Source organism: Trichechus manatus, unplaced genomic scaffold (genome assembly GCF_000243295.1).
Source record: "Trichechus manatus latirostris isolate Lorelei unplaced genomic scaffold, TriManLat1.0 scaffold00010, whole genome shotgun sequence".
Classification (NCBI taxonomy): domain Eukaryota; kingdom Metazoa; phylum Chordata; class Mammalia; order Sirenia; family Trichechidae; genus Trichechus; species Trichechus manatus.
Genome location: NW_004443946.1, coordinates 31578035 through 31601102, shown reverse-complemented (window position 1 = coordinate 31601102; position 23068 = coordinate 31578035). Strand labels below are relative to the sequence as shown.

General features: G+C 40.7%; 1 protein-coding gene across 1 annotated transcript in view; it reads right to left on the bottom strand.

The window, feature by feature from the left end:
• The window catches only part of NRXN3 (neurexin 3), a 1723724-nt gene that overhangs the window by 1269671 nt on the left and 430985 nt on the right, over positions 1 to 23068 (bottom strand). The window contains exons 4-5 of the mRNA XM_023726412.1: positions 10873 to 11174; positions 4956 to 5117 (exon numbers count right to left, since the gene is read on the bottom strand). Of these exons, the coding sequence (XP_023582180.1) occupies positions 4956 to 5117; positions 10873 to 11174 (464 nt within the window). The remainder of the gene's footprint in view (positions 1 to 4955; positions 5118 to 10872; positions 11175 to 23068) is intronic.

The following is a 23068-nucleotide window of genomic DNA, read 5'->3' as shown; positions in this document are numbered from 1 at the left end:
TCAAGGACAGAGGAAAGGAGAAATGCACTGACAGTAAGGGTCATTTGAAACTGAAATGAGAGTCACAAGTGCTTTTCTGTAGAAATTTTAAGATTCAGAGAAGCACTTTCCTGACCGAATGCTGAAGTTGATGGACCACTTCCCATCCCTGCTCTTCCACTTTCTAGGACAAAAATATACATCAGGGGCAAGTAGCTGATGAACTACCTTCAGTCCTCAAGGAATTAAGGCCTGATGGACAAGATGCCAATCAGACAATACATTCCACTGCTTAAAATCCTTCAAAGGCTCCCCATCACCTACAGAAAAAAGCCCAAAGGTTGAGCATAAAATAAAGCTCTCTATGACCTGGCTTCTCTTTAACTTTGCAGCCTCTTCTCCAACAACTCCAAATCTTATATTTTATGCTCTGATTGTAAGTTCCCTACCCAAACACCATGTTCTTTCCTATCCATGCTTTTGCGCATGCTGTTCCGTCATCCTGGTGCACCATTCCAGCCACTCTTCTCTGCTAACTTCTACTGGTCCTTGAAGCCTTGCCTTGGGCATTATCTCCTCCTGGAACTTTCTGAGTCCTGAGGATATATTAAGTACTTTCCTTCAGCCATCCCAGTGCACCGGAAAATACGTTTTGGACCATTCACTGCTTCTTACTGACTTTATGTTTGTGTGTCTGCCTCCCCCATATCTGTCAGGTTCTGTGTCTGGTTCATCTTTGTACCATGAGCCCTTAGTATAGTCTTTGGCATATTGTAGGTTTTTAGTATATATTTGTTGATGAATTCCACCAGGTTTCAGAGCTCCATGAGGCTAGTTCATTCATTTATTTATGTATTCCAGACACACTTATTGAGTGTATTTTTGTGCCGGAAACTGTTCTAGCTTCTGGGGGTACACCGTGAACAGATAAGGTATTTGTTCTCATGGAGCCCACATTTTAACAGAGGAAGATTTACAATTACCAAGTAAACCAATGAACAAAGATGCATGTTCTGAAGGCAATAAATAAGGTAATGACTGGGGGTAGGGAGAAGAGTGCAGAGGGGACAGGTTATCAGGTACTTCAGTGGGTAGCTTCCAATTACATCCTTAGCAAAGACGAGAGAATTATAAAAGGGCAAACCTCAGAATAAAGTTGTTTCTTTGTCCCTGAAAGGGATATGCTAATATGGGAAATACAGAGATATGCATGTGCTAATGCATATTTGCTTATGCTTTATGTTTATATTCATAAACTGCTTTATAAGGTGCATTACGTAATCCTTAATAATAATTATTATAGCAAAACACCTTTGTATAATGTTATATGGTTTTCACTTTTATGTACATTATTTTGTACAGAAAAGGTTTTATTATCTCCATGTAATGAGTTAGGAAACTGATACACATACAGGTCAGAGACTTACTCAAGGCATATGAACAATGATAAAGCTGGTTTTCCCAAACAGTTCTTATGATTTAAAACCCAGTCTGGAAACCCTGGTGGCATAGTGGTTAAGAGCTACAGCTGCTAACCAAAAGGTTAGCAGTTCAAATCCACCAAGTGCTTCTTGGAAACTCTATGGGGCAGTTCTACTCTGTCCTAAAGGGTTGCTATGAGTCGGAATCAACTCGACGACAATGGGTTTGGGTTTTTGTTTGTTTTTTGTTTGTTTGTTTGTTTTTGGATTCTTTCCATTATACCATGCTTCCTTTCTCAAAGCCTTTTCAATCCCATTATTCCTAGAGGAGGCACGAACTCATTTCTCTTAGCCTTGCTGCAGCTTTTTTTGTTTGTTTGTTTTTTGTAATAGTTCTCTTAAATCAGATAGCTTGGGGTTTCTTGAAAGGTTCAACTATTGCCATGTCACGATGTACTTTAGTCATCCCAAGAAAGTCATATAGTTAATAGTGACAGAGAACATTTATCTTAAGAAAGATATTTCTTAATTTACAAACATGTGATTTTGTTCAGAAAATGTTTTTGGAGAGCCCACTAGGTGCCAAGAACTATCCTAGGAGCTAGGGACACAACAAGAACAAATACAAGACAGACAAGTTAAAACATGAAAACACAAAGAGGAGCAAGAAGCTGACCATGATGTTTACAGGGATACAAATCTCTTGATAACTAAGGTGTGTGCGGAACCACAATAGTCTGATGACAACGTGGATGCTCTTTGTTGTAGCTTTTATCAAGTTAGGAGGTGTGCACACAGGTAAAATCCATAGCCACTCTAGCTCAATAGCAGAGCCATATTTCAGCTTTTATGTGGGTAGTAACTGTAACTCCAAATATAAAACCTATTTTGTGTCACACGCAAAAGAAGCAACATGATCTGGAACAGAAACCCCATAGTCCCTTCGCCATGTTCCAAATTTGAAGAAAATGACATATGAAAGCACCCAGTTCCGTTTAGGGCAACAAATGGCAAGAGAAGAAACAAAAAGGAAGAAAGAGAGATGGAGAAGGAAAGAAGGACATTTCAAAACCTGGAAACTGCTCCTGGGGTAAATAGTCAAAGTAGGTAAGTGGGATTTGTCAAGGAGCTAAATCCCAAGGAATCTGGAAGTTCTTGCTTGTTTACCAATTTGTAAAAGACAAACACCAAGAACAAGAGAAGAATTTCCCAGACCTGCTCACAGAGAAGTAATTAGATGGAAAGAAGCAATATGCCAGGACTACCTTAGACAGAAAGGAATCTCATTAAAACATTCAGACAAATGAGAAGGCCTCCAAAGTCTCTTAGAAAGACTGTAATACTATATGCAAAGGAGACATGAGGGTGCAAGATAAAAACTTCTACTTTTGCCTAATACTTCCCCCGGTGTTTTAACTTTCTTTTTTCTAACTTAATCTGGATTTAAATACAGATTTGTGCTGCTAAGATAAGCATATTTTTAACATTAATAACTGTTATTTCTATTATTGACACATTTTCAGAACTACCTTTAACTTTTAAGTTGTTAAGTGACACTTCTCATAGAGTTTTGGAGCTTCTGGCTCTCCGCCTGGGCAGTGTAAAAGTGTGTGTGTGCGCATGTGTGCGCGTGTATATGCTTGTATGCGTGTACACATGGGTAGTATTCCATTCACTTTAGGTTCTGCATGAGATCTTTGTGTATTTATGAGGCCTCTTTAAAAGCATTCAGGATCATCCTTGATTAATAGAAAAGATTTGTGGTTGGGAAATTGCTCCTTTGTCTCAAAATACATAATTGAGAAATGGTTCAATATAATTATCTGTAGGTGAAAATTAGTCCTAGGGTCCACCCCTAGATCTTGTCTAGGGGAAACTCTATACCCAGGGCTGTTTCACCATAAAAATGGATGATCACTCCATGGTAATCAAGGCCTCATTTATTCATGAATGATGCACCTAGTAATAGTAATGTTCCTTTCTATTTCTGATGAGAGAGCAATTCCAACTTAGTGTGATTTAACAGTGTTTAAGAGTTTTTCAGGGTTCATTAGACAGTGAGCAGTTTGCGCCTTTATTGTATGCAAGTGGGAGTAAATCCCTGGGAAGAGGTGCTCTATGTCTGCCACAATCCTGTCTGGAATGACAGTGGTGTTCCTAAAGCCAGCAGATCTAGGTAATGTCCACCAGAGAGAGAAAAGCACTCTTTTCTGTAATTTGTCCTTCACACCGAGAACAATACAAAGCTGTAATTCGATTTTTCCTTGCTTTGTCTTGTCTCTCCTTTCTACCCCTTCCTCTAAATTCACACATGGTTTATTGCAACAGACCCAGATCAAATGTCACTACTTTTGCGAAACGGACTTCCACCAAAAATTTATCTATTTCCTTTACTCAGTTGGAGCCCTGGTGGTATAGTGGTTAAGAACTTGGCTGCTAACCAAAAGGTCAGCAGTTTGAAACCACCAGCGGCTCCTTGAAACCCTATGTCCTATAGGGTCGCTATGAGTCGGAATTGACTCGATGGCAACAGATATATGCAAGGCATAACAGACACAATCCCTGTCTTGACAAGGCTTACAGTCAAGTGGTATGAATGAATGCATGTGCAATGCCATCTTATGTATAATTGGTGTTCAGCACATTGCAAATAACTATAATAAGAATAAAACATGCCCTGAGAGAAGGCTTATAAGATGTCACAAGAGATTTTTATCTGCAAGAAGGGACACTGCTGGCTTCTCAAGGAATTTCCTCAGGGAAATGGTATAGATATCTTAGGCAGTCAAGCTTAGCTTAGATTAAACAAAATGTGCAGTGTACTGTTCTGATGACAGAGTGTTTGGAAAGAATTCTACCAAATCAAGCCTGATTCTTCTGCCTCCACAATTGACCTTAGAGATTGAACTTACACTTGACTGAAGCTCCCTTGCTCGTAGACAGAGGTCTCAACATATCAGCCACAGTGGTAATAAATGAGGAATGGCAAAGCTCCGCTGCTTTCTCACAGCTACTGGCTTTCAGGGAAAGGAAAAACTAGTCTTCTGGACTTCAATATTACATTCTGAGAATTTTCCTTCTTCACTTCAAATAATGAGACTCTTGGGAACAACAGACTTGGCAAAGGTAAAATAATACATATGTTGTATTTTAGACAAGACACACAACCACAAATTAAGCCACTTTAGCTAAAGCTTCCCTACTTGCCAAGTAAAGGCACCAAATTAAACTTTACATACATCTAGTTCCTTGTGATTTCAAAAGGACTTTCATCTGAATTACTGTATAACGCACACCTACCTGTGAGATAAGATTATCCATTAGTTAGATGGGGGAACTGAGTCATAGAGTACTTACGTGGCAGACCCAGGGTCACACACCCCTTTAAGCTGGGACAAAAACCTAAGACATCTACTTCCAAATGCAAAGTCTTTTTCTGCTACAACATATGGCCTCATAAAAGAGATCAGGGGACAGATCCTGTCACTGACCCAGACATCTTATTTGTTCTTAAATAGTCACATGGTGCATTAAACAGCATTCTGTGAACTTTACCTCTTTAAGGCAGCCCATGAAGTTGTTGCTGACGGGTGAGCCTGGCAGGTCAGCAGTGCTTGGGCTTCCTCCCACGTAGAAGAAGTCATCCGAGCCCAGCATGGTGTAGTCCTCTTGAGTGTAGCCCGTCGTGGTAAGAATGCCATCCACAGAGATTGTCACCTGGTAGAGGGACATAGGGACAAAAAAAAATCCCAGCAATGAACTTATAGTCCTATCAAAATCTGGTGGATTCCCCTACCTGAAGCATCACTTTCATTAAGGTTTTGGTGAGGTATTCTTTCTAATTTGGTTTGATTTTGTTATATGCAGCCAAGTTCCATTTTCTGGTCTGCCTTCCTTGTGACCCATGCCTCCAGTATTCCCCTGCAGATTCATGGGAGAATTTGTTGGAATTGCCAAGCTGAGTACTTAGTTCTACCCATTGTACTGTTTATTGAGCCAGGCTAGAAAATGGAACCATCCTCAGACGATATCACTTGTCTCAGTTCATTGGTAAAATGATCATTTATTTCTTAAATGATTGTTATTTATGGTGGTAGTGCAAAACAGCAAAGGAGACATTTGACAATGGGGTTTGTTGGGGGTTGGTCTTTGGCTGTGAATGGTTTTTTTTTTTCCTTTTTTCTTTTTTTATTTCTTTCTTTGTTGTCTCACATCACACTGACAAACATGCATTCAGGGAGGGAAGGAGAAGGGCCTCACTTTTGATGTGTCATAAATGATACATGCCATGGAAAACCCCAGGACACCAACCCTGCCCTCCCTTCGCTGCCATCACCACCACCAAGAGAAGAAAGAACCCAAACCAAAAAGGCAACTCTAACATAAAGAAAGGAATGATGAGACATAATAACCAAAATAATGAGAATAATAATGCCCACAGGGAAGAAATAGCACCCATACACCCAACATCCACGAGAAGAGCAGAGGGCAGAGAGAGAAGATGGGCCGCAAAGCGTGCACACACTACATACGCTGACACACCCATGCGAAAATGATCAGGAGCCAAGAGAGAAGGCAGAAGAAAAAAGGTGGGGGAATAGGAAAAGGCAAGGAGACATAAAGAAATAAAGGAAGGAATCAAAATCCACTTCACACTTACATGCACTGAATAAACTAAAGAACAAGATGGAAGTGGGGAAAAAATAAAACACTCAAAACTAAAGGGTAGTCTTTTCCCTGCCTGCCACCTGCCTCACTTGGAAAAAAAAAAGAAAAAAAAAAAGGCCAAACCCAACCACAAAATAGATGAAGGATGGTAGGAGAATGAAACAGAAGAGTGAGGAAAAGAAAGAGAAGAAAGTGGAATTGGATTGACGGTTGGCAGGTTGTTAGTAATGAGGAGGGGAATGAGGGAATGGATGCTGATGCCAATGGGGAAGTCCACGAGACAGAGACGAGACAGGAACATGCCATGCAGAGTTGTATGGAGAACACAATTGGCGGAGCTCCCTTTGGCCACAGTGGGGGTGTGAGGTAAAAGAAGGGAAAGAAAGAGTCTAGGAGGTACTTTCCTCCCCAGATTACCTGTGGCAGTGTGGCCACACGAATGGGAAAGAGACAGGGGGTTAAGTAGTGGGGAGGAGGAAAAAGAAAGCAGGAAGAGCAATAAGGATAGGAAGAGACAGAGGGAAGAAAGCCTTCGCTATAAATCTCTGCGGTCCCTAGTCTGTAACTTGAAAGTTGCAAAATAAGAACACAAAACAAAATAAATTTAGCTAAACAGAGAAATTTCTTTAAAAAAAATTTTTAGGGAAAAAAATTAAAAATTGGAGAAAAGGAAACCATCCCCAGCAATCTCAACCGAATCTCATTTCCAGGACAGGTCCGTCTCCTTCCTTTTTTTTTTCTTTTTAAGAAAAAGAAAGGCTTTCACTTAGTTCAACAAAAATTTAAAAAGAAGAAGAAACAAGTTTAAAGAGGATAAAAGGGGGGTCAGGGAGGAAAAGGGGGGCAACACACGGCAAACCCAAAAAAAGAGACAATAAGAATGATATCTACCAGACAATGTAGTTTGTTTACCATAGCGTGTCCAATGCCTGAGTGCTTTGCGGAAAAGGGGGAAGAAAGGAAATTAAAAAATTGTGAACAGAACGATTGTTAATTAAAAAAACTAAAAACAAAGATGAGTCGTTAGGGTGTTAGTACATTAGTCGGTTAGTAAAATGACACATTGCATGAATGATCTTGTGTTAGTTTTTCAAAAAAAGGCACCCAACACAGAAAAAGAGAGTGGGGGAAGACAATGAGACCAGGACTCTATGGAAAACCTTGCCACCCAGGGCACCTCAGGGGAAGGGGCTGCATTTCACCTTGTCATCACAACTCCCCGCTTCTTCCAAATACCATTCTGACCAGAACTCACCCTGTTAGATTTAGCACCATACTTACATTTCAACCATTCTTCCAAGTGAACGCTGCCCCCAGCCCTTCCCACCCCCTAATACATTGACATTCCACCTGTCCTGAAAGAAAAGACCTCCACTGTTTATAGTTCCCCAAGTAGATAAACAGAAAGCGCTGAAATATCAGTATATATATATTTTTTCACATCTGACTCTGACTACACGGATGAACGATCATGACTTTCTCCCAGAAAGAAAATAACTTAAAATATTTACAGATCACCCCTAGCATAGGAAGGTTACATTATGTAGCTTACTCTGGGCTTCCGTGGGTAATTTAAAGATCTTTGTACCCTCTGGATTTTTGTAGATGTGTGTGGGGAGAAGAAGAGGGGACATTCTCTTCTTTCCTTTCCTCTCAGTTTAGAACACCCATGTCATCAGAATGTATTAAAAAGGTGGGAGTCTTAGGCTTTTTTACCCAAATGAGGTTAGTATTCTGTAACTTTCCCAGAATGCTTCCTGTTGGAATCTTTCTCCTCTTATTCCCCTTTAACAGTGCTTTTCACACTTTTAAGCAGTATCCTAGATAGATAGCAGGGAGGACTGGCAGGTTCAACATGATATGAGAACCCCTACAATTAGTCTCCTCATTGCTTGTTTCCAATACTTAATAATGCCAACACACCCTGAGCTGGGAGGCTGGAAGGCTGGTAATCCCAGTGTTCTGTGTGTTGTTTGACAAAATGGCATCTAGAAGGAACGCAATTTATGTGATGGCCATGACCTTAGGTTCAGGCAGGGTCATGGACTCCCTTAATAAAAGAAAAATATCTCCTACCATGGTCCCTAGTCCCAGTTATAATTTGGAACAGATAATTTGCATCGCTTCCTTCAATCAGAAGCCCTGAATACAGTACCTGCCTTTGGCCCTGACTTGGCTCAAAGGCAGAAACATGAGTTGATGACCATAGAGGAAAAAATGGGGAGAATTCTGCTCCATTTGCCGATGAATACACCATGAAACCCCAGGTAAGCTTTCTTCAGATAAATGGTCTGCCACAGAAGTCCTTCAACCTTATACAACAGGTGGATAAGACCACCTTCAACTGGATTGCAAATGTTCATAAATCTATTTTATAGGTTAATTCAGAGAGACAGGGGCCTCCCACCCCTTCAAATGTATCCTAGAGAACTCAAAAAGATGCTATAAATGTGTGTTTAATGGGAAAAATAATAATCTTAGATGATTCAGTGTTGAAAAGATTGCAGTTGAAAAATCAGCTCTGCTTTTCAGATACTTCCACGTCTTTCAGTAAATTCCATTTGGCTGCACACATGAAAGAAAGTTCGATGAGGCCCAATTTAGGTGCGCTTTCCCACTAGAAGTTAATGCTCCTCTGCAAAGAAAGATCCTCACACCCTAGGGCTACTGTAGCCTTGTCTGGAACTGAGAGCTCTGCTTAACTGCCTCCTTGGCACCAGACAGACATAGTCACCTTTGAGAGGGAATGTTGGCCTTGTAAATCATGTGCATGTCCCAGAGTCTAGCACCCAGACCATGGATGAGCTCATAATCCTTCTGGAACATAAGGTGCTTTGCATATTTAGCCACTACACATGGCTGGGGAGGATTGTAATCACCATTTCACAAATGGAAACTGGTATAGAAAGGTTAAATGGCTTGTCCAAGGGCACAATGAGGAGTTGGGCTTTAGAACTAGGAAGAGAAACCTCTCAGCCTGGCTTTTCTCTGGTTGGTCTGCCTAAAACACCACCACTACTATCTGAGGTACAGTTTCGTTTATTCCTTCTCAGTACAAAGGACTTAATTGGGGCCTGATTTTATTTTAGAAAATTGCTTTTTAATAGAAATAAAAGTGAGCCTTGCTCAGGCTAGTAACTGGAATCATTCCAGTATGGCAAGAAAGTGTGTAAGGTAGGAGAGTTGGAGAAACAGATTGGTTGATGAGAACTATGAGCTGATTCTGTCTAAAGGGTGTTATTGTGTACCTGCCTGTCAAAACTAGCAAAAGGTCACATTTCCACTATTTGGTCTAGTCTCTGCAGTTCAAACATATCAAGCCCTTATATGTTAGGAAATGAAACTCTGTTGTGGGTTCTCTTGGGTGTGTATGGAAGCAGGGGAGGGGTGGTAAAAAAACAAAAAAACACCAGCAATAGGGTTCTTTGGCTTTGGAGGAAAAATAAAGAACAGTGATTCCAACATGCCCAATCCATGTGTGTTAAGATGATCGGGGACTCTAGGTCTTGTGTTATTTGCTATTTGTGTTATCTTCAGCACAGATAGAATAGATTCTCCCAGCCAGGTGGCTTCTTCAGCATACTTCAGCATGGAAATGTGTGTGGCAACGATTGTCTGTTTTCAATGCGTGCCGGCCTATGCCGTTTGTGTTTAGCATTACTAAGGAGTCATGCTTTTATCAAACAGAAAACATATGCAAACACCTGTCAGTTCCTGTGTTTTCATGTTTACCCTGCGAAACATTAAATCAATCACATCACGGAAGAACATTTGATAAGCACTTCCTGGAAATTTACATCCTGTTTTCTGATTAATAAAGGATGAACGTTGTCCAACGGGGTTTAAGGACAAATTCACGAGTAGACAAACCAAGTGGAAATGGCATCCTGGAAAAGGCAATCTCAGCACAGACCTTGACTTTTGTAGAAAATTATTTCCATTTACTGATGTGGGCTGGTGAAATATTATTGTTATTATTAGTTACTACGTTGAAAACAAGTTGGCTAAGGCTCTCTGAGAACGTTGTCACCTGACAGAGTTGCCTGCTTAGAATCGGCAAGCGATGGAAGTTCTCAAGCACGGACAGAACCAGGAAAGGCTGCTCCAAAGTTGACTTTTTATTTGGGTCCTTCCACTTTCCAGGCCTCCCAGTCAACTGAAGAGTTTCGGAGGTAGAAACAGCGGTAATAAAGTAAGACCACAGCACCAAGGAACAGAGAAACAGAGGAATTCAGAAAGATTCCAGCTCATTAATTCCAAGGTTAGAGGTTAAAATAACAAGAGGAAAAAAAAGTGTGGGGGGGGGGCGGGTAGTGGTAAACGAAAAAGTAAGAGAGAAAGGAAGATTTTTCTGGAAGGAATTAAAATTATGGCATCGTGGCAATGGCTAACTTAATTAAAAAGAAAAACATATATTCAAAGAATAAGGAAAATCTACCAAGCTGCAGAAACAGAACTTTGTTCCTAACTGAATTTAATAATAATATGATAAGATTCAAATGTAATTAAGCAAATGATAAAAAGGAAAGCAGAATAAAAGGGATGAAAGTACTCATAACTTTTATCATCTACACAATTGAATTTTTTCTTAAATAATAAGCATAAAATGGAGAATTGAAGTATGAGGAGAAACATATTTTAATAATTGTCCTTGTGAAATTGCAAAGACTGGGAGAAAGTTAGACTTTGACATATCCAAACCCTCATTTCTATCCTCTTCACCTCACCCATCAACCGCTCCATACACTTCCTGCCCAGCTACCTAAGAAGTGCCTTCCCGGCACTCTCTCCCCTCAACCATTACCTGCCGGAGGTTGCGTGTCACTTTGACATCGTGCCAGGCGTTGTCGTTGAATTTGCCATTCACGGGCTCCACAATGGCCTCAAAGGCCCCGGACCCCAGATTAATGACCAAGGAGACCGCACCATCCTTCAGAGCCAGGTTGACATAGTCAGCTGACTTGCCCGTGTGCAGGATGAGCCCATTACGCTGCCAGGTCTTAAAGGAGAGGGTGATCTCATCACTGCTGCTCTGGATCGGGTTCTGAGACAGGTCATAGCACAGGTACTCTGAGCCCCGGAAAGTGGCCACGTTCTCCTCTCGAGCTGTAGGAGAAAAAGAAAGAGAAAAGTAGTTAACATGTGGCTGCCATGAGTCAGATCCATGTAAATACCAAGAGAACATGCCCCAAGGGCACTGCCCCTGCCACACTCTCTCCAACTCTTCCACCAGCTTATATTGAAATACCAGGGGAGACTGGCAGAGAAGGGGACTGCAGAGAAGCTATATGTCTGCATAAGGATGGAAGACAAACAAGATTGCGCAGTAGAGCTTGCTACCTTTCCTTCAAATTTCCTCAGAGAAAAATCTTAAGGGAAATTTTACGAAAAATGTTGAAGTGAGGTTTGCATTGCTTTAGCTTCAGTTACGGCTTTTAAATGCTTATAGAAGAGCCGGTTTGGAATGGATAATTAACTGGTCTACAAAGGGCTCCTTAGCTCTAGGTACTTTTTATTGACCAATAACTAAAAATCAATTACCCTGAAAGATTTGGCTCTGATTTCCATCCATCACTAACACGGCTAACTTTAGTTTCCCTGGTAGAGTCCTGAGCCCAGTGGAACATGAGTGGGTTATTAAACAGGAAGTTGGACCTGAGAAGATGATCAAGCAGGTGAGGAAGGGGAACAGAATGAAATTTGGTAGTGTGTTTTGACCACACAACAATACTACCCTTAGACTCAAGCAAAAGAAGTCTCTGCTCTAGGTCCCTAGAATTAGATGACCCTAGTCTGACCCGCCTGTGACCACATTCCTCCCCATAGGACTAGGGGTCCACAGAACCAAGATGGCAGCCCACCTGGAGCCGATACTCCCCTTCAAGACCATATTCCAGATTCTGGGGCCCTATAATTCCCTGTCCAAAGATACCCAAGACTGTGTCCCTGGCTTTTCTGTGCCTCTTCTCTGGGCCTTTCTGAAGACAAGCCAGCTGTTCATACGCATATCCTGCTGAAACCCAAGAGGAAGCCAGAGGGGGCTGTTTTCAGGGGTGTGGACGGAGTTGGCCATGTGAGATATGGTGTACTCATATGCATTTACACAAGGCCCCTTATGATATATGATGGAGTCAAAGGTGGGAAGAGAAGGGGGGCAAGCTATAAGCTAAGGACCAGGGAGCTGTTTCTGCTTGTGCTGCAATTTCCAATGCAGAACTCCTAAGACTCCAAAAATTCTAAGTTTTAACCTGACTTTCCAAGTAGTTATGAAATATATTGGCCAAGTTAAGATTATAGAATATATTTTATTTAATCATTTGTTGATTTGATTTATAATTCTGACATACACCATGCATGTGGGCGTCCATTTGTCCTCCTGCCAGACAGTCTGACTTAGACCAACCAATTTCATGTCAGAGTTGGTCAAAACCCATCAAAAGCACCTTATTAATGAAAGAAAATTACCAACAATACAAGTTTAGATACACATTTTCCCTCTAAAGATTGAGGGCTACAAAATGAGGTTGAGAGAAGTCTATTTTCCCTGCCAGAAATACACTCTTGTCTTATTAACCAAAGCCAAGTCTACTTCAACTCAGTTCCTTACTACCCATCACAGCTCTAGGAATCACTTAAGTGAAATAAAATATTCTCTCATCATGAGATAAGACATATAAAGGAGTCTCTGTCATAATGTGGAGAGATGACCACTCACTACATACTGTTAAATTAATCATAGCACTATAACATCATTAAAACACGAACCTCAACTTCACACTCCAGAGAGTTAAAGAAGAAAACGAGTTTCTCCCATGTATTCTAGAGGGCCTTGATGATATGTGTCTACCTATGAATGCACATTTCTGTTTGCACACACACACACAGTTAAAAGGGACCTGTCTACCTATAAGTGGCCACAGTGTAGCTTACCCATATATAAGTACCAAATACCATCCAGAACATAACTCATGCCTGTTGCATTTTACCAAAAATAGTCAAAAAATACCACAGAGCAGAAATTCGATACCGTCTGCATGTTTGAAAGAGATGCAACCAACTCCCTAGTGCACTATTGCCACAATCTCTCCATTCATTTCTGAAGAAATTACTTTGTTAAAATGCAACTGGACAAGCTCCTGCTCTGTAGATCTGGAGGTGAGCCTGATCTAGAGTAGAAGATGACAAATTGAATGCAGTTATTACAACTAAGCTCTTTCCCACAGACCAGGATGTGCACAGAGCCAAATGCTGTGTGTGTCCTTGGTGCCACGTGCGGTGTAGTAATAGGTGTCTTCTATAAACATTTAAGTTACACCTTGTGTGCCCACTCAACTGAGATAAATGAGCAAGGAAAAGAGTGCCTCTTAAGAGAAGTTTTAATTAATCATCAAGTACCCTTCAAAAGGGGAAAGTGTGACATAGAATAGCAAGCCACTATGATATTATTTAATGTTCTATGTGGTACTCAGTATTTTTCATATAATTAGATCAAGGAGTCTGCCAAACTAACACATTCTAGAGCTATAAGAAATTTTAAAGATTGCCTAGTTCAATGCCCTTATTTTATCAAGAAGAAACTGAGGCCTGCGGTTGATACATGACTTACCCAAGACCACATAGTTGTTTGTAACTCTGCGGAGGGATCTTTGGACTTTCTCCTATGTATCAGTTACCATTCCCTTTCCTGGAGACCCTGGGTGGTGAAAACCTTTAACACATTTGGCTTCTAACAGAAGGTTGGAGGTACAAGTTTCCCCAGAGGCACCTCAGAAGACAGACTTGTTGATCTACTTCCAATAAATCAGCCACTGAAAACCCTATGGAGCATAGCTCTACTCTGACACACATGAGGTCTCCATGAGTCAGACTCAATGACAACTGGTACTGGTGCCCTGTGCCTAGCACTCTGGACATACCACATGCTCCTGCTCTACTTCTCAAAGCCCACAAATAATTCTTTAGAGCCATGCATTGACTTATAGACTATTCCAATCCTTGGCTAAATCGACCCAGGAACTTAATCCCCCGTGCCTTATGTACATTACTCTTGCTCACCAAAGGAAATTTTCCCTGGAATCTGGATGTTTAAAACAAAAGAACTTCTTTTGTGTGGAAAGCCAGAGAAAAAATGACATTGGTGAAAAGAAGAGACTGCCACAATAAATAAATAAGAAATATAACCAATGTGAGGAAAAAAAATTTAAATTGTCTATGTAAATAGCATGCATATTTACACTAATCTTCATGCAAATATACCAGGGAAGATTTTGTGTATCCAAGTACCTTCCTTTGCAAGTATCTAATAAAAACTGCTGCAACAGTTCACAATCTTTGCAGTCTCCATTCAGTGAATCTTCTCCCTGGGCCAGAGGAGATTACCAAGGGCAGCATCACCCCAACTGCTGCCTATCTCCTTCCTGTGTCAACCAGCAACAGACAAGTGAAAGTGCCTCTCAGAAACATATTCTAGATAAGCAAAATTATTTTATTTTCAATTCATGGCATAATTTCCTCCTGACTGGGGATGGGGGGCATTGGCAATGTGTGAACTTGTCTTTAACCAGTTTCCATAGAGTCGATTCCAACTTATGGCGACTCCATGTGTTTCAGAGTAGAACTACACTTCATAGGGTTTTCAATGGCTGTGATCTTTCAGAAGTAGATTTCCAAGGCTTTCTTCCAAGGCACCTCTGAATGGACTAGAACCACCAATCTTTTAGTTAGCAGCCAAGAGCAGGGAATCCGACTTAGTCTTTAAAAAATGCAGATAAGGGGCTAAAAAGGAGAAAGAGTGAGGACAGTGAAAAATTGTTCCTTTGTGTACTCCAACAACTGACATTTTTCTTCTAAGACCTCATCCTATCTTACTTTCCTTCCAGTATCTGAGACTCGAGCACTTTCTTATCACCTAGAAAACCATACTGAATTGACAGTGAATGTAATCAAAAGGGGCAAAATCAAAAAGTGACAAACACACATTTCTAAGCCCATTCAATTCTCCAAAACCTCCATTAGAAAAATGCAATATTGCCCAAAATCTATCTTACAGACTTGGGTTTATACTAAGAAGGAGGTTGAAGGGACAATACAGTCACCTTGCATGTACTGAAACTAAATAGGTGGACAAAATGAATGTAGGGAATTATGTAACACAGTACACAACAGCTTAGCATAAAGCTATGGCTTGGCAAGAGAGTAGGCACTGACATAGCTAATGGACTGTTTAGATCCATTTAAATTATATCACCCCAAAGTTTACAATCAACTGCATAAGTATTAAAATAAAAATGTTATTCCCACTGCATGAAAGGCAGAGCTCAGCTCTGTATGACAACAAATCATTTACCCAGTATTTGTAAGTGTCCAATTGATTAAACACTAGATGTAATCTAGATATGTATAACTCAAGATTTTAAATCCGTTTGTATGAGATATGTAAAGGACTGATCTTCCAAATGGCTTGTTAATTCAAGTACTGATAGATACATAGCATTAACAGGCACTTATTCAATTCTGTTCTCTATCCTCCCCCCCAAAACGAAAACACAACCAGTGATTTATATAATAATAACAACTCTACTTCTCTGAGAAATTCCAAAGAGGACTAAACCATTCAGTGTAATATTTTCTTACTATTCAATCTAAGAAATGTGGGGAAATGCACATCTCTGTCGAATGGGGCCTGTGGTTGTTGATGGCTTATTGTCTTAAGAATCCAAAGTAGGCTTTGAGATCAAGAAATGTGGACTTGATTCTATAGGTTATGAAGAATCATGCATAATTTTGCTAAGAGGAATGGAATGGTCCGATTGGTATTTAAAAAGATGAATATAGTAGCTGAGTTGAAAGAAATGAAGGCAAGGAGACCAGTTAAGAATGGAAACACGTGTGAATAACTTTGCCAAAGGGGAAGGAGGCCCTGGGTGGTACAAATAGTTAACATGGCCGGCTGCTAACCAAAAGGTTGAAGGTTCAAGTCCACTCAGAGGTAACTTGGAAGAAAAGCCTGGCAGTATACTTATGAAAAATCAGCCACTGAAAACCATTGAAAGCACAATACTACTCTGACACACATGGGGAACCATAAGTCAAAGTCAACTTGATAGCAACTGGTAGATAAGTAGTTCCATGGGGGTGCCTGAGACTAGTTCAGCCTGAATGTTGATACCGCTCCTGGGGGGGTGGGGGTTGCATTTCACTGGGCAAGAATGTAAGCAAAAGATTCCTACCAGAGATAGCCCATGGAACTGAGAGACAGAGACACTGGCAAACCAGAGTCCACAGAAGGAAGCCAAGGTTTAGATACTTACTATCCAAGTGCAACCACAGAAAACCAAGGGCCAGAGGCAAAAATTGAGGGAAAAGGACACATTAGACATGAAAAGGCTCAAGATGAGAACAATTCAAAAATGTGTCAACAGAAATTCTAGAGTCATTGCCAAGCATATGTTCTTTGCTTTTTAAATGTGTCATATATTTCCAAATGCTTTCTTAATAAAGTTATTTTTGCTGTCTCAACACTCTGTGAGGTCAGTTTTATCTGATTACACTGATGTGAGGAAATCGGGACACATTTAGGATTAGGTAGGGGCAGTGGTGGTTCTGTGGTAGAAACCTCGATTTCCATGCAAGAGACTTGGGTTGAATTCCCTGCCAAGGTACCTCAGGCGCAACCATCACCCATCTGTCACATCTGTCAGTGGAGGTTCAAGAGTTACTATGATGCTGACTAGGTTTCAGTGGAGCTTCCAGCCTAAGATGGACTGAGAAAAAACGCCTGGAGATCTTCCAAAAAAATCATCCAGTGAAAACTCTATGGATCACAACAATCTGATACGCAACCAATCACAGGGATGGTGCTGGAAAGAGAAGCATTTTGTTCCATTGTGCATGGGGTCACCATAAGTCAAGGGCAGACTCAATGGCAGCTAACAATAACAGAGTTTAGGTTAGGTTGTTGAAGGCACTAGAGAGTATTTAGTCCAGATTCAAAACTTTGTTACCCTGACGCTCCTTTTGTTGCTTTTGCTGCTACACCACACACACCACCATGATGTTGTGCAGCTGCATGAAGTTCTACCTGTGGAAAGGTAAAACCAAGGACAATGACAGGTACGAGAACTCCCGCCCAGCAGGAACCGAAGCAGAGAGGCAGGGGAGTGGGATTTGTTTTCCTCTGAAAGTCTTCAAAGCAGGTTAGAAAAAAGGCAACCTGAGAGGCTCTTGCTCTTCACTTCTATCACAAAGCCTTGGAATTAGAAATGGAATGTTTAGACCTAGCTTGGAAGACGGCATTAAAATATTAACTCCCCTGGAGTGGTTGTAACCACTGGTATGAGCAGAATGCCTGGTGTGCTCCAGAGAGTGAGTGAGAGCTCCCTTCCTGATGATGAGCCTCAGACACAGGTGGAATCATTCTCATCTTCCCATCCTTTGTCCTTCAAACTGGCCTCAGCGCAGCAGTTTAGTACTTTGGTCTGCACTGACGCAGAGATAACCCTGGCTGGCCATCCCGGCCTGGTCTGCCCTGCAGCTAACGAGGCACAAAAACACACGGGCTGTTGCTGCCTTCCCTGCCAGGCAAAGGGATGGCCCATGGTCCTGGACCCGCCTGCTGCCTCCCTTTCTCTGACTCCATAGCCTCAGCAGGGGCCGCATCAGGCCCCCTCCACCTGTGCAGCTGCAGTGAGAGGCTCTGGGTTCTCAAAGCTGAGATCTCACAGATCATCCCATTCTTTGGGCCACTGCTTCCCAGGCAAAGAAGCCCTGATGACAACTAAAGAAGCACTGAGCCTGAGGCAGTGGGTAGACAACTGCAGAAATGAATTTCTCAAGAATAAGTTCAAGAATTGCACAACTTGTCTGCTTACCCAGTGATCCATGAGATTGTCATTGTTAGCCGCCATTGAGTTGACTCTTACTCTCTAGCAATTAAGCCTTCCTGAGGACTTGTCCAAAGTAAGCAAGTCAGACAACGTTCTACTGTGATCCATAAGGTTTTTATTAGCTAATTTGTGAATGGAAATTGCCAGGCCTTTCTTCCTAGTCTTAGTATGGAAGCACCACTGAAACCTGTCCACTATGAGTAACTCTGATGGTATTTGAAATACCGATAGAATAGCTTCCAGCATCACGGCACCACGCACACCACCACAGTAGGACAAACTGACAGACAGGTGGTGGCCGCTCATCCCTGATGTTGTTGTTAATTGCTGTCAAGTCAATTCAGACTCATGGTGATCTTAAGTATAACAGATAAAACATTTCCTGGTCCTGCGCCATCCTCACAATTGTTGGTATGTTTGAGTCTATTATTGCAGCCACCACGTCAATCCATCTTATAGAGGGTTTCCTTTGTTTTCACTGACCCTCCATTTAGCAAAGTGATGTCTTTCTCCAGCAATTGATCTTTCCTGATGACGCATCCAAAGTAAGCAAGACATAGCCTTGCTATCCTCATTTCTAAGGAGCATTCTGGCTGTACTTCTTCCAAGACTGTCTGTTTGTTCTTCTAGCAGTCCATGGTATATTCAATATTCTTTGCCAACACCACAATTCAGATTCATCAATTCTCCTTCAATTTTCCTTTTTCACTGCTCATCCCTGGTGGTGGGTGGGGGGAGGGGCTATATAATGCTCATTTCTGAAAGGGACCTTGAGCTAAAACAGCAATTTGGCTAGTTCGCTGGCAAAGGAACAGGGCAAGGCAAGTGTAAATTGGTTCTTGCACAACTCTGTTTCCTTTCCATGCAACCTGCTAAGAATTCAGCCTCCAGAACCAGAACACCTTTAAGGGCCTCTTGAAAGCTGTAGGCAGACACCAACATTAGCTGTTGGGCTATGGGATAATTATATTTTCAGTTATGAAGAGAAAGCAGAAATCCTTTTACTAGAGTGGATTCTATTGTTCATAACCCAAGGACATTTTCTGGCAGAATTTGAGGGAGAAACCCACTGATTGAGTTAGAAAGACAAAAGATTGCACAAATGACCACATTCTTTCTTCTCTGTGTTCCACTTCCCTTACAATGTATTTTAGGGCCAAACGAAGCATTAAGATGGATCAAACTGCGGAGCCATCCCCCAAGGACAAATGATGGAATCCTTTGCCTGCCACATCCCATCACACATTTTATTGTAAAAGCAAAGTGAACCGTGTGTACAGGCAGACAGGAAATCGTGTCGCTGTGAGTACTCCTGCACTACAAAAGAAAACACATAGGAAACCTGACCTCCTGAGGCCATTTCCAACCCTTCTCCTCAGACTCTCTGTAGGAAAGATGCAGTGAAGAAATAAATGGACTTTTCCATGCTGACTGGGGTCACTTACAAGCCTGCAGATGCTTCTTGAAAGTGATGAGAAGGAAAAAAAGTAAATCAAGTTATCACTTGGAAAATAAACAGCCACATCCTTGCAAGGGAAGCTGCCTGAGTCCACAAAAGAATGGCCTGGAAAACCACGCTTCACTGAAATCTCTAGAAAGTTAATGGTATCCTGAAGACTGCATTGCTCTCAATTGCATTACAAAAAAAGTTCACTTTTTGCTCATTCATCTAAGTAATAAGGATTTGCAGGTATCTACTATGTACCAGGTAATATGTCCAGTGCTAAACAGACATATTTCACTCGGCAACCACCTAAGTATAATTAGTCATCATTTTACAAATGTTTACAGATGAAGAGAAATTGTAAAGCCAAGATTTATGAGTGCCTACTCAGTGCCACTCTCTGATGTAGGCCAACATTAAACAGTGCACTCTCCTGTAGCTCAGAGTGTAGCGGGGGGACAGGGAGCATAGTGATATAGCCCACGGGCTTTGAATTATGCAGACCTAGGTTTGACAACCAGTTCTGGAACTTACCAAAGTCTATGGAACTTTAAACTTATTACTTCTCTAATCTACAAAATGGAAACAACCGCAGTACATATTTCACAGATTTGCTGTGATATATGATTAACATAAAGTTCTTAGCCCAGTTCCCAGCTATAGACATGATAGCTATTATTGCTACTGTTGTGTCAAATGCAGGCACAATCAAGTAATTATAACTCAGTGTAGTAAATGTTTGGTAGGTGATACAGGCACACAAAAGAAGGAGCAACTGAGTCTTGGATGTTAGGGAAGGTGTCATGAGAGGTCATACAAAAGCTGTGTCTTGTAGTATGAGTAAGTGTTCACCAGAAAAAGGGAGGAATGGAATTTCAGTTGGAAGAAACAACATATTCACTGGTGTGGTCATGAAAAATATAAGGAATGTTCAGGGGATGGTGAGAAGTTCAATGGTTAGAGTGGGTATGAGTAGAGGCATAGAGGGAGAAGGCTCAAGATGCAGGCTAGGGGCTTATCTGCTATGTTCTTGAGGCACTGATACAAGGGAAGCAGCAAAGGAGAACGTCAACTTGTGAGTGGCACAATTATACATGTATTCTATCAAGGATCGAGTAGGTAGACAAATGGTTAAAGAGGCAAAGAGGATACAGAAGGTATTTCCAAGGTGGATTGCACATTTCTTAAGAAGCTATGGCCCAAGGCAATTGTGCTGCATATGCCTGCCTACCAAGTTAAAATAATTTATGTAACAAACTGTGCATTTTATTTTCCTTTAACCACCAAACCCATGAATCAAACTGTAATTATGCTTCTTCTACTAATTGCATCACACTTGAATTGTGGGTCAGTCGATCAAATAAGCATTGAACACAATCTGCTGTACCTTGTAGAGGAATTCCATTTCCTTGTCCTCAGGACTCCAGGAGAACATCTCTTCTTTCTCCAGACAGAAACAGTTCTGTAGTAACACTTTGAGCTCTTCTTTCCCTTACCATTCACTTCCTTTAATGAGAAGGGAATTGATTCATCTGCTTGATAATAAAGTGAGGGTCTGACACCCATTGGCTCACATTTCTTAATAAGATGGTCACTATCACCATGTACCTTGTCTTTCTCTCTCTTTCATATCTGCCCTTCTCACAAGGATTGTGTTTCCCCTAGGCTCCTCCACGTGGTAAGTCTATCAGAGCAGATTCTGCCCTGCAGGAGGGAGGCCTACAATTTCCCAGCTATTTTATCCAAGGCTGAGTGAGTGACTATAATGCAGAAGCAAATTACAAGGAAGCCCAATTTGACTACAGATTAAAACTACATTCTCTAATGCAGCTCTACCAGCAACAGAGCTGATGACTGGATCCTTGGACTGACCACCAATTTGACTCTTATGTCTGCTCCTCTATTGGTTTAGAAGTCACTGGAGAGTGTCATGGTTGTCATCTCAGAGCCCAAAAGACACTGAAATAGGCACCAAAGCAAGGGTATTAGAAGCCATTAAGGATACAGAATCAGTTCTGACTAGGAAAATAAGAGAAACATCTGGAACCACATGAGATCAATGGTAAGAAAATATATTAATAATTTAAAAGTCATCTCTGTGCCACAGTATTTCCTGAAGAAACATTTCTTAAAGTTATAATAAGTATATCAGTGATTAGAATGGTGAAGAACTTAACAAGGGTCACCTTTCTGGAGATAAGTTTTAGACTGAATTTTGAAGTTTATGAATTAAACACACACATAAACCCATCGCCACTGACTGGATTCCAACTCATAGTGACCTATAGGACAGAGTATAATTGTCCCACAGGGTTTCCAAGGTGTGGCTGGTGGATTCAAACTACCAATTACGGTTAGCAACCAAACTCTAAATCACTACGCCACACACATACACACACACACAAAAATCACAAAAAATTTACCACAAACCTACATATCTTCTCACCTTTGGCCCAGTCCACAAAAAATAATCTGCATGTTTATATTTTTCTTTCGACTTGATTCTTTTATCAAAGTTAGCTATTAGCTAAGGCAATTACACTGAAGTCCCAGATGACAGGTTGTGACAGTACACTCTGGGGACTTGATGCGTACAAAAAAAATGACCAGGGACACAAAGCTGGAAAGGAGAGGATGAAGGATTGTAATTTTGATACAAACAAAGTTAATCATACTGAAAACAATCACAGTGAATCTAAAGAAGGAAGTAGATCATCTGAAATTATTTTTTTTTTACATTGGCACACACACTGATCCTAATTGCAACCAAAATTAGATAGTCACTTACACCACTCATTCATATTTAGAAAGGAATAGAAAAGTCCTGAAAGGTTCACGGAATTTGGGAAAACTCAGACGGATACTAAGAGGTCATAGAGATATTTAGAAGCAATAAATAGGAATTTTTTTTAACCCATATGGACTTTTAAAATATTTATTTCTGCCAAATATCTCTTTAGTCCAAGATGAAAATAAATAATCCTCCGTTAAAAAAAAAAAAAAAAATTACCAGAGCATCTGAAGAAATGTTGGAAGACAATCTAATCTACCTCCTGCCTTAGTAAATCTGTATCTAAATTATCTTCTCGGTAAAATTCTCCACATTTAAATATCCAGAGAAAAAAAGACAATTAGGTGTTATTATGTAAAACTTCCTATAGATATTTTGGGAGCTCAAATGATTCCTGGTCCTAAAAGAGGAAAGTAAGATCAGTCTAGAAGCCACCAAACCATATCTGGGTGATCAATGGGGAAGTATAAGATGTTTAAGGGTTTTACCTAATATTCTCTTCCTTCACCCCTGAATATATGGAGAACAATAAATATTAACTGTGGGTGGCCCATATACTTTACACAACATGGTTTTAATAATTATATATTCTTTTCAGCTCTATTCATATGTAACAAGAGTAGAAAAATATATAAAGGAAATTACCCACCAACTTCAAGTAGTAGTTACTTCTGAGGATGAAGAGAAGAAATGGAATCAGGGAGGTATGGAAACAATAGTAAGTGTTCATAAAAGGGTATGAAGTAAAAACGGCACAATGTTGAGATTTGCTCAGCGTGGGCAATGGCTAAACAAATGTTTATAATATCCTCTAATATGGAGTCTATAATTCTTACATTTGAAATATTTCATACTTTTTTAAAACATTAAATCTCTGCAG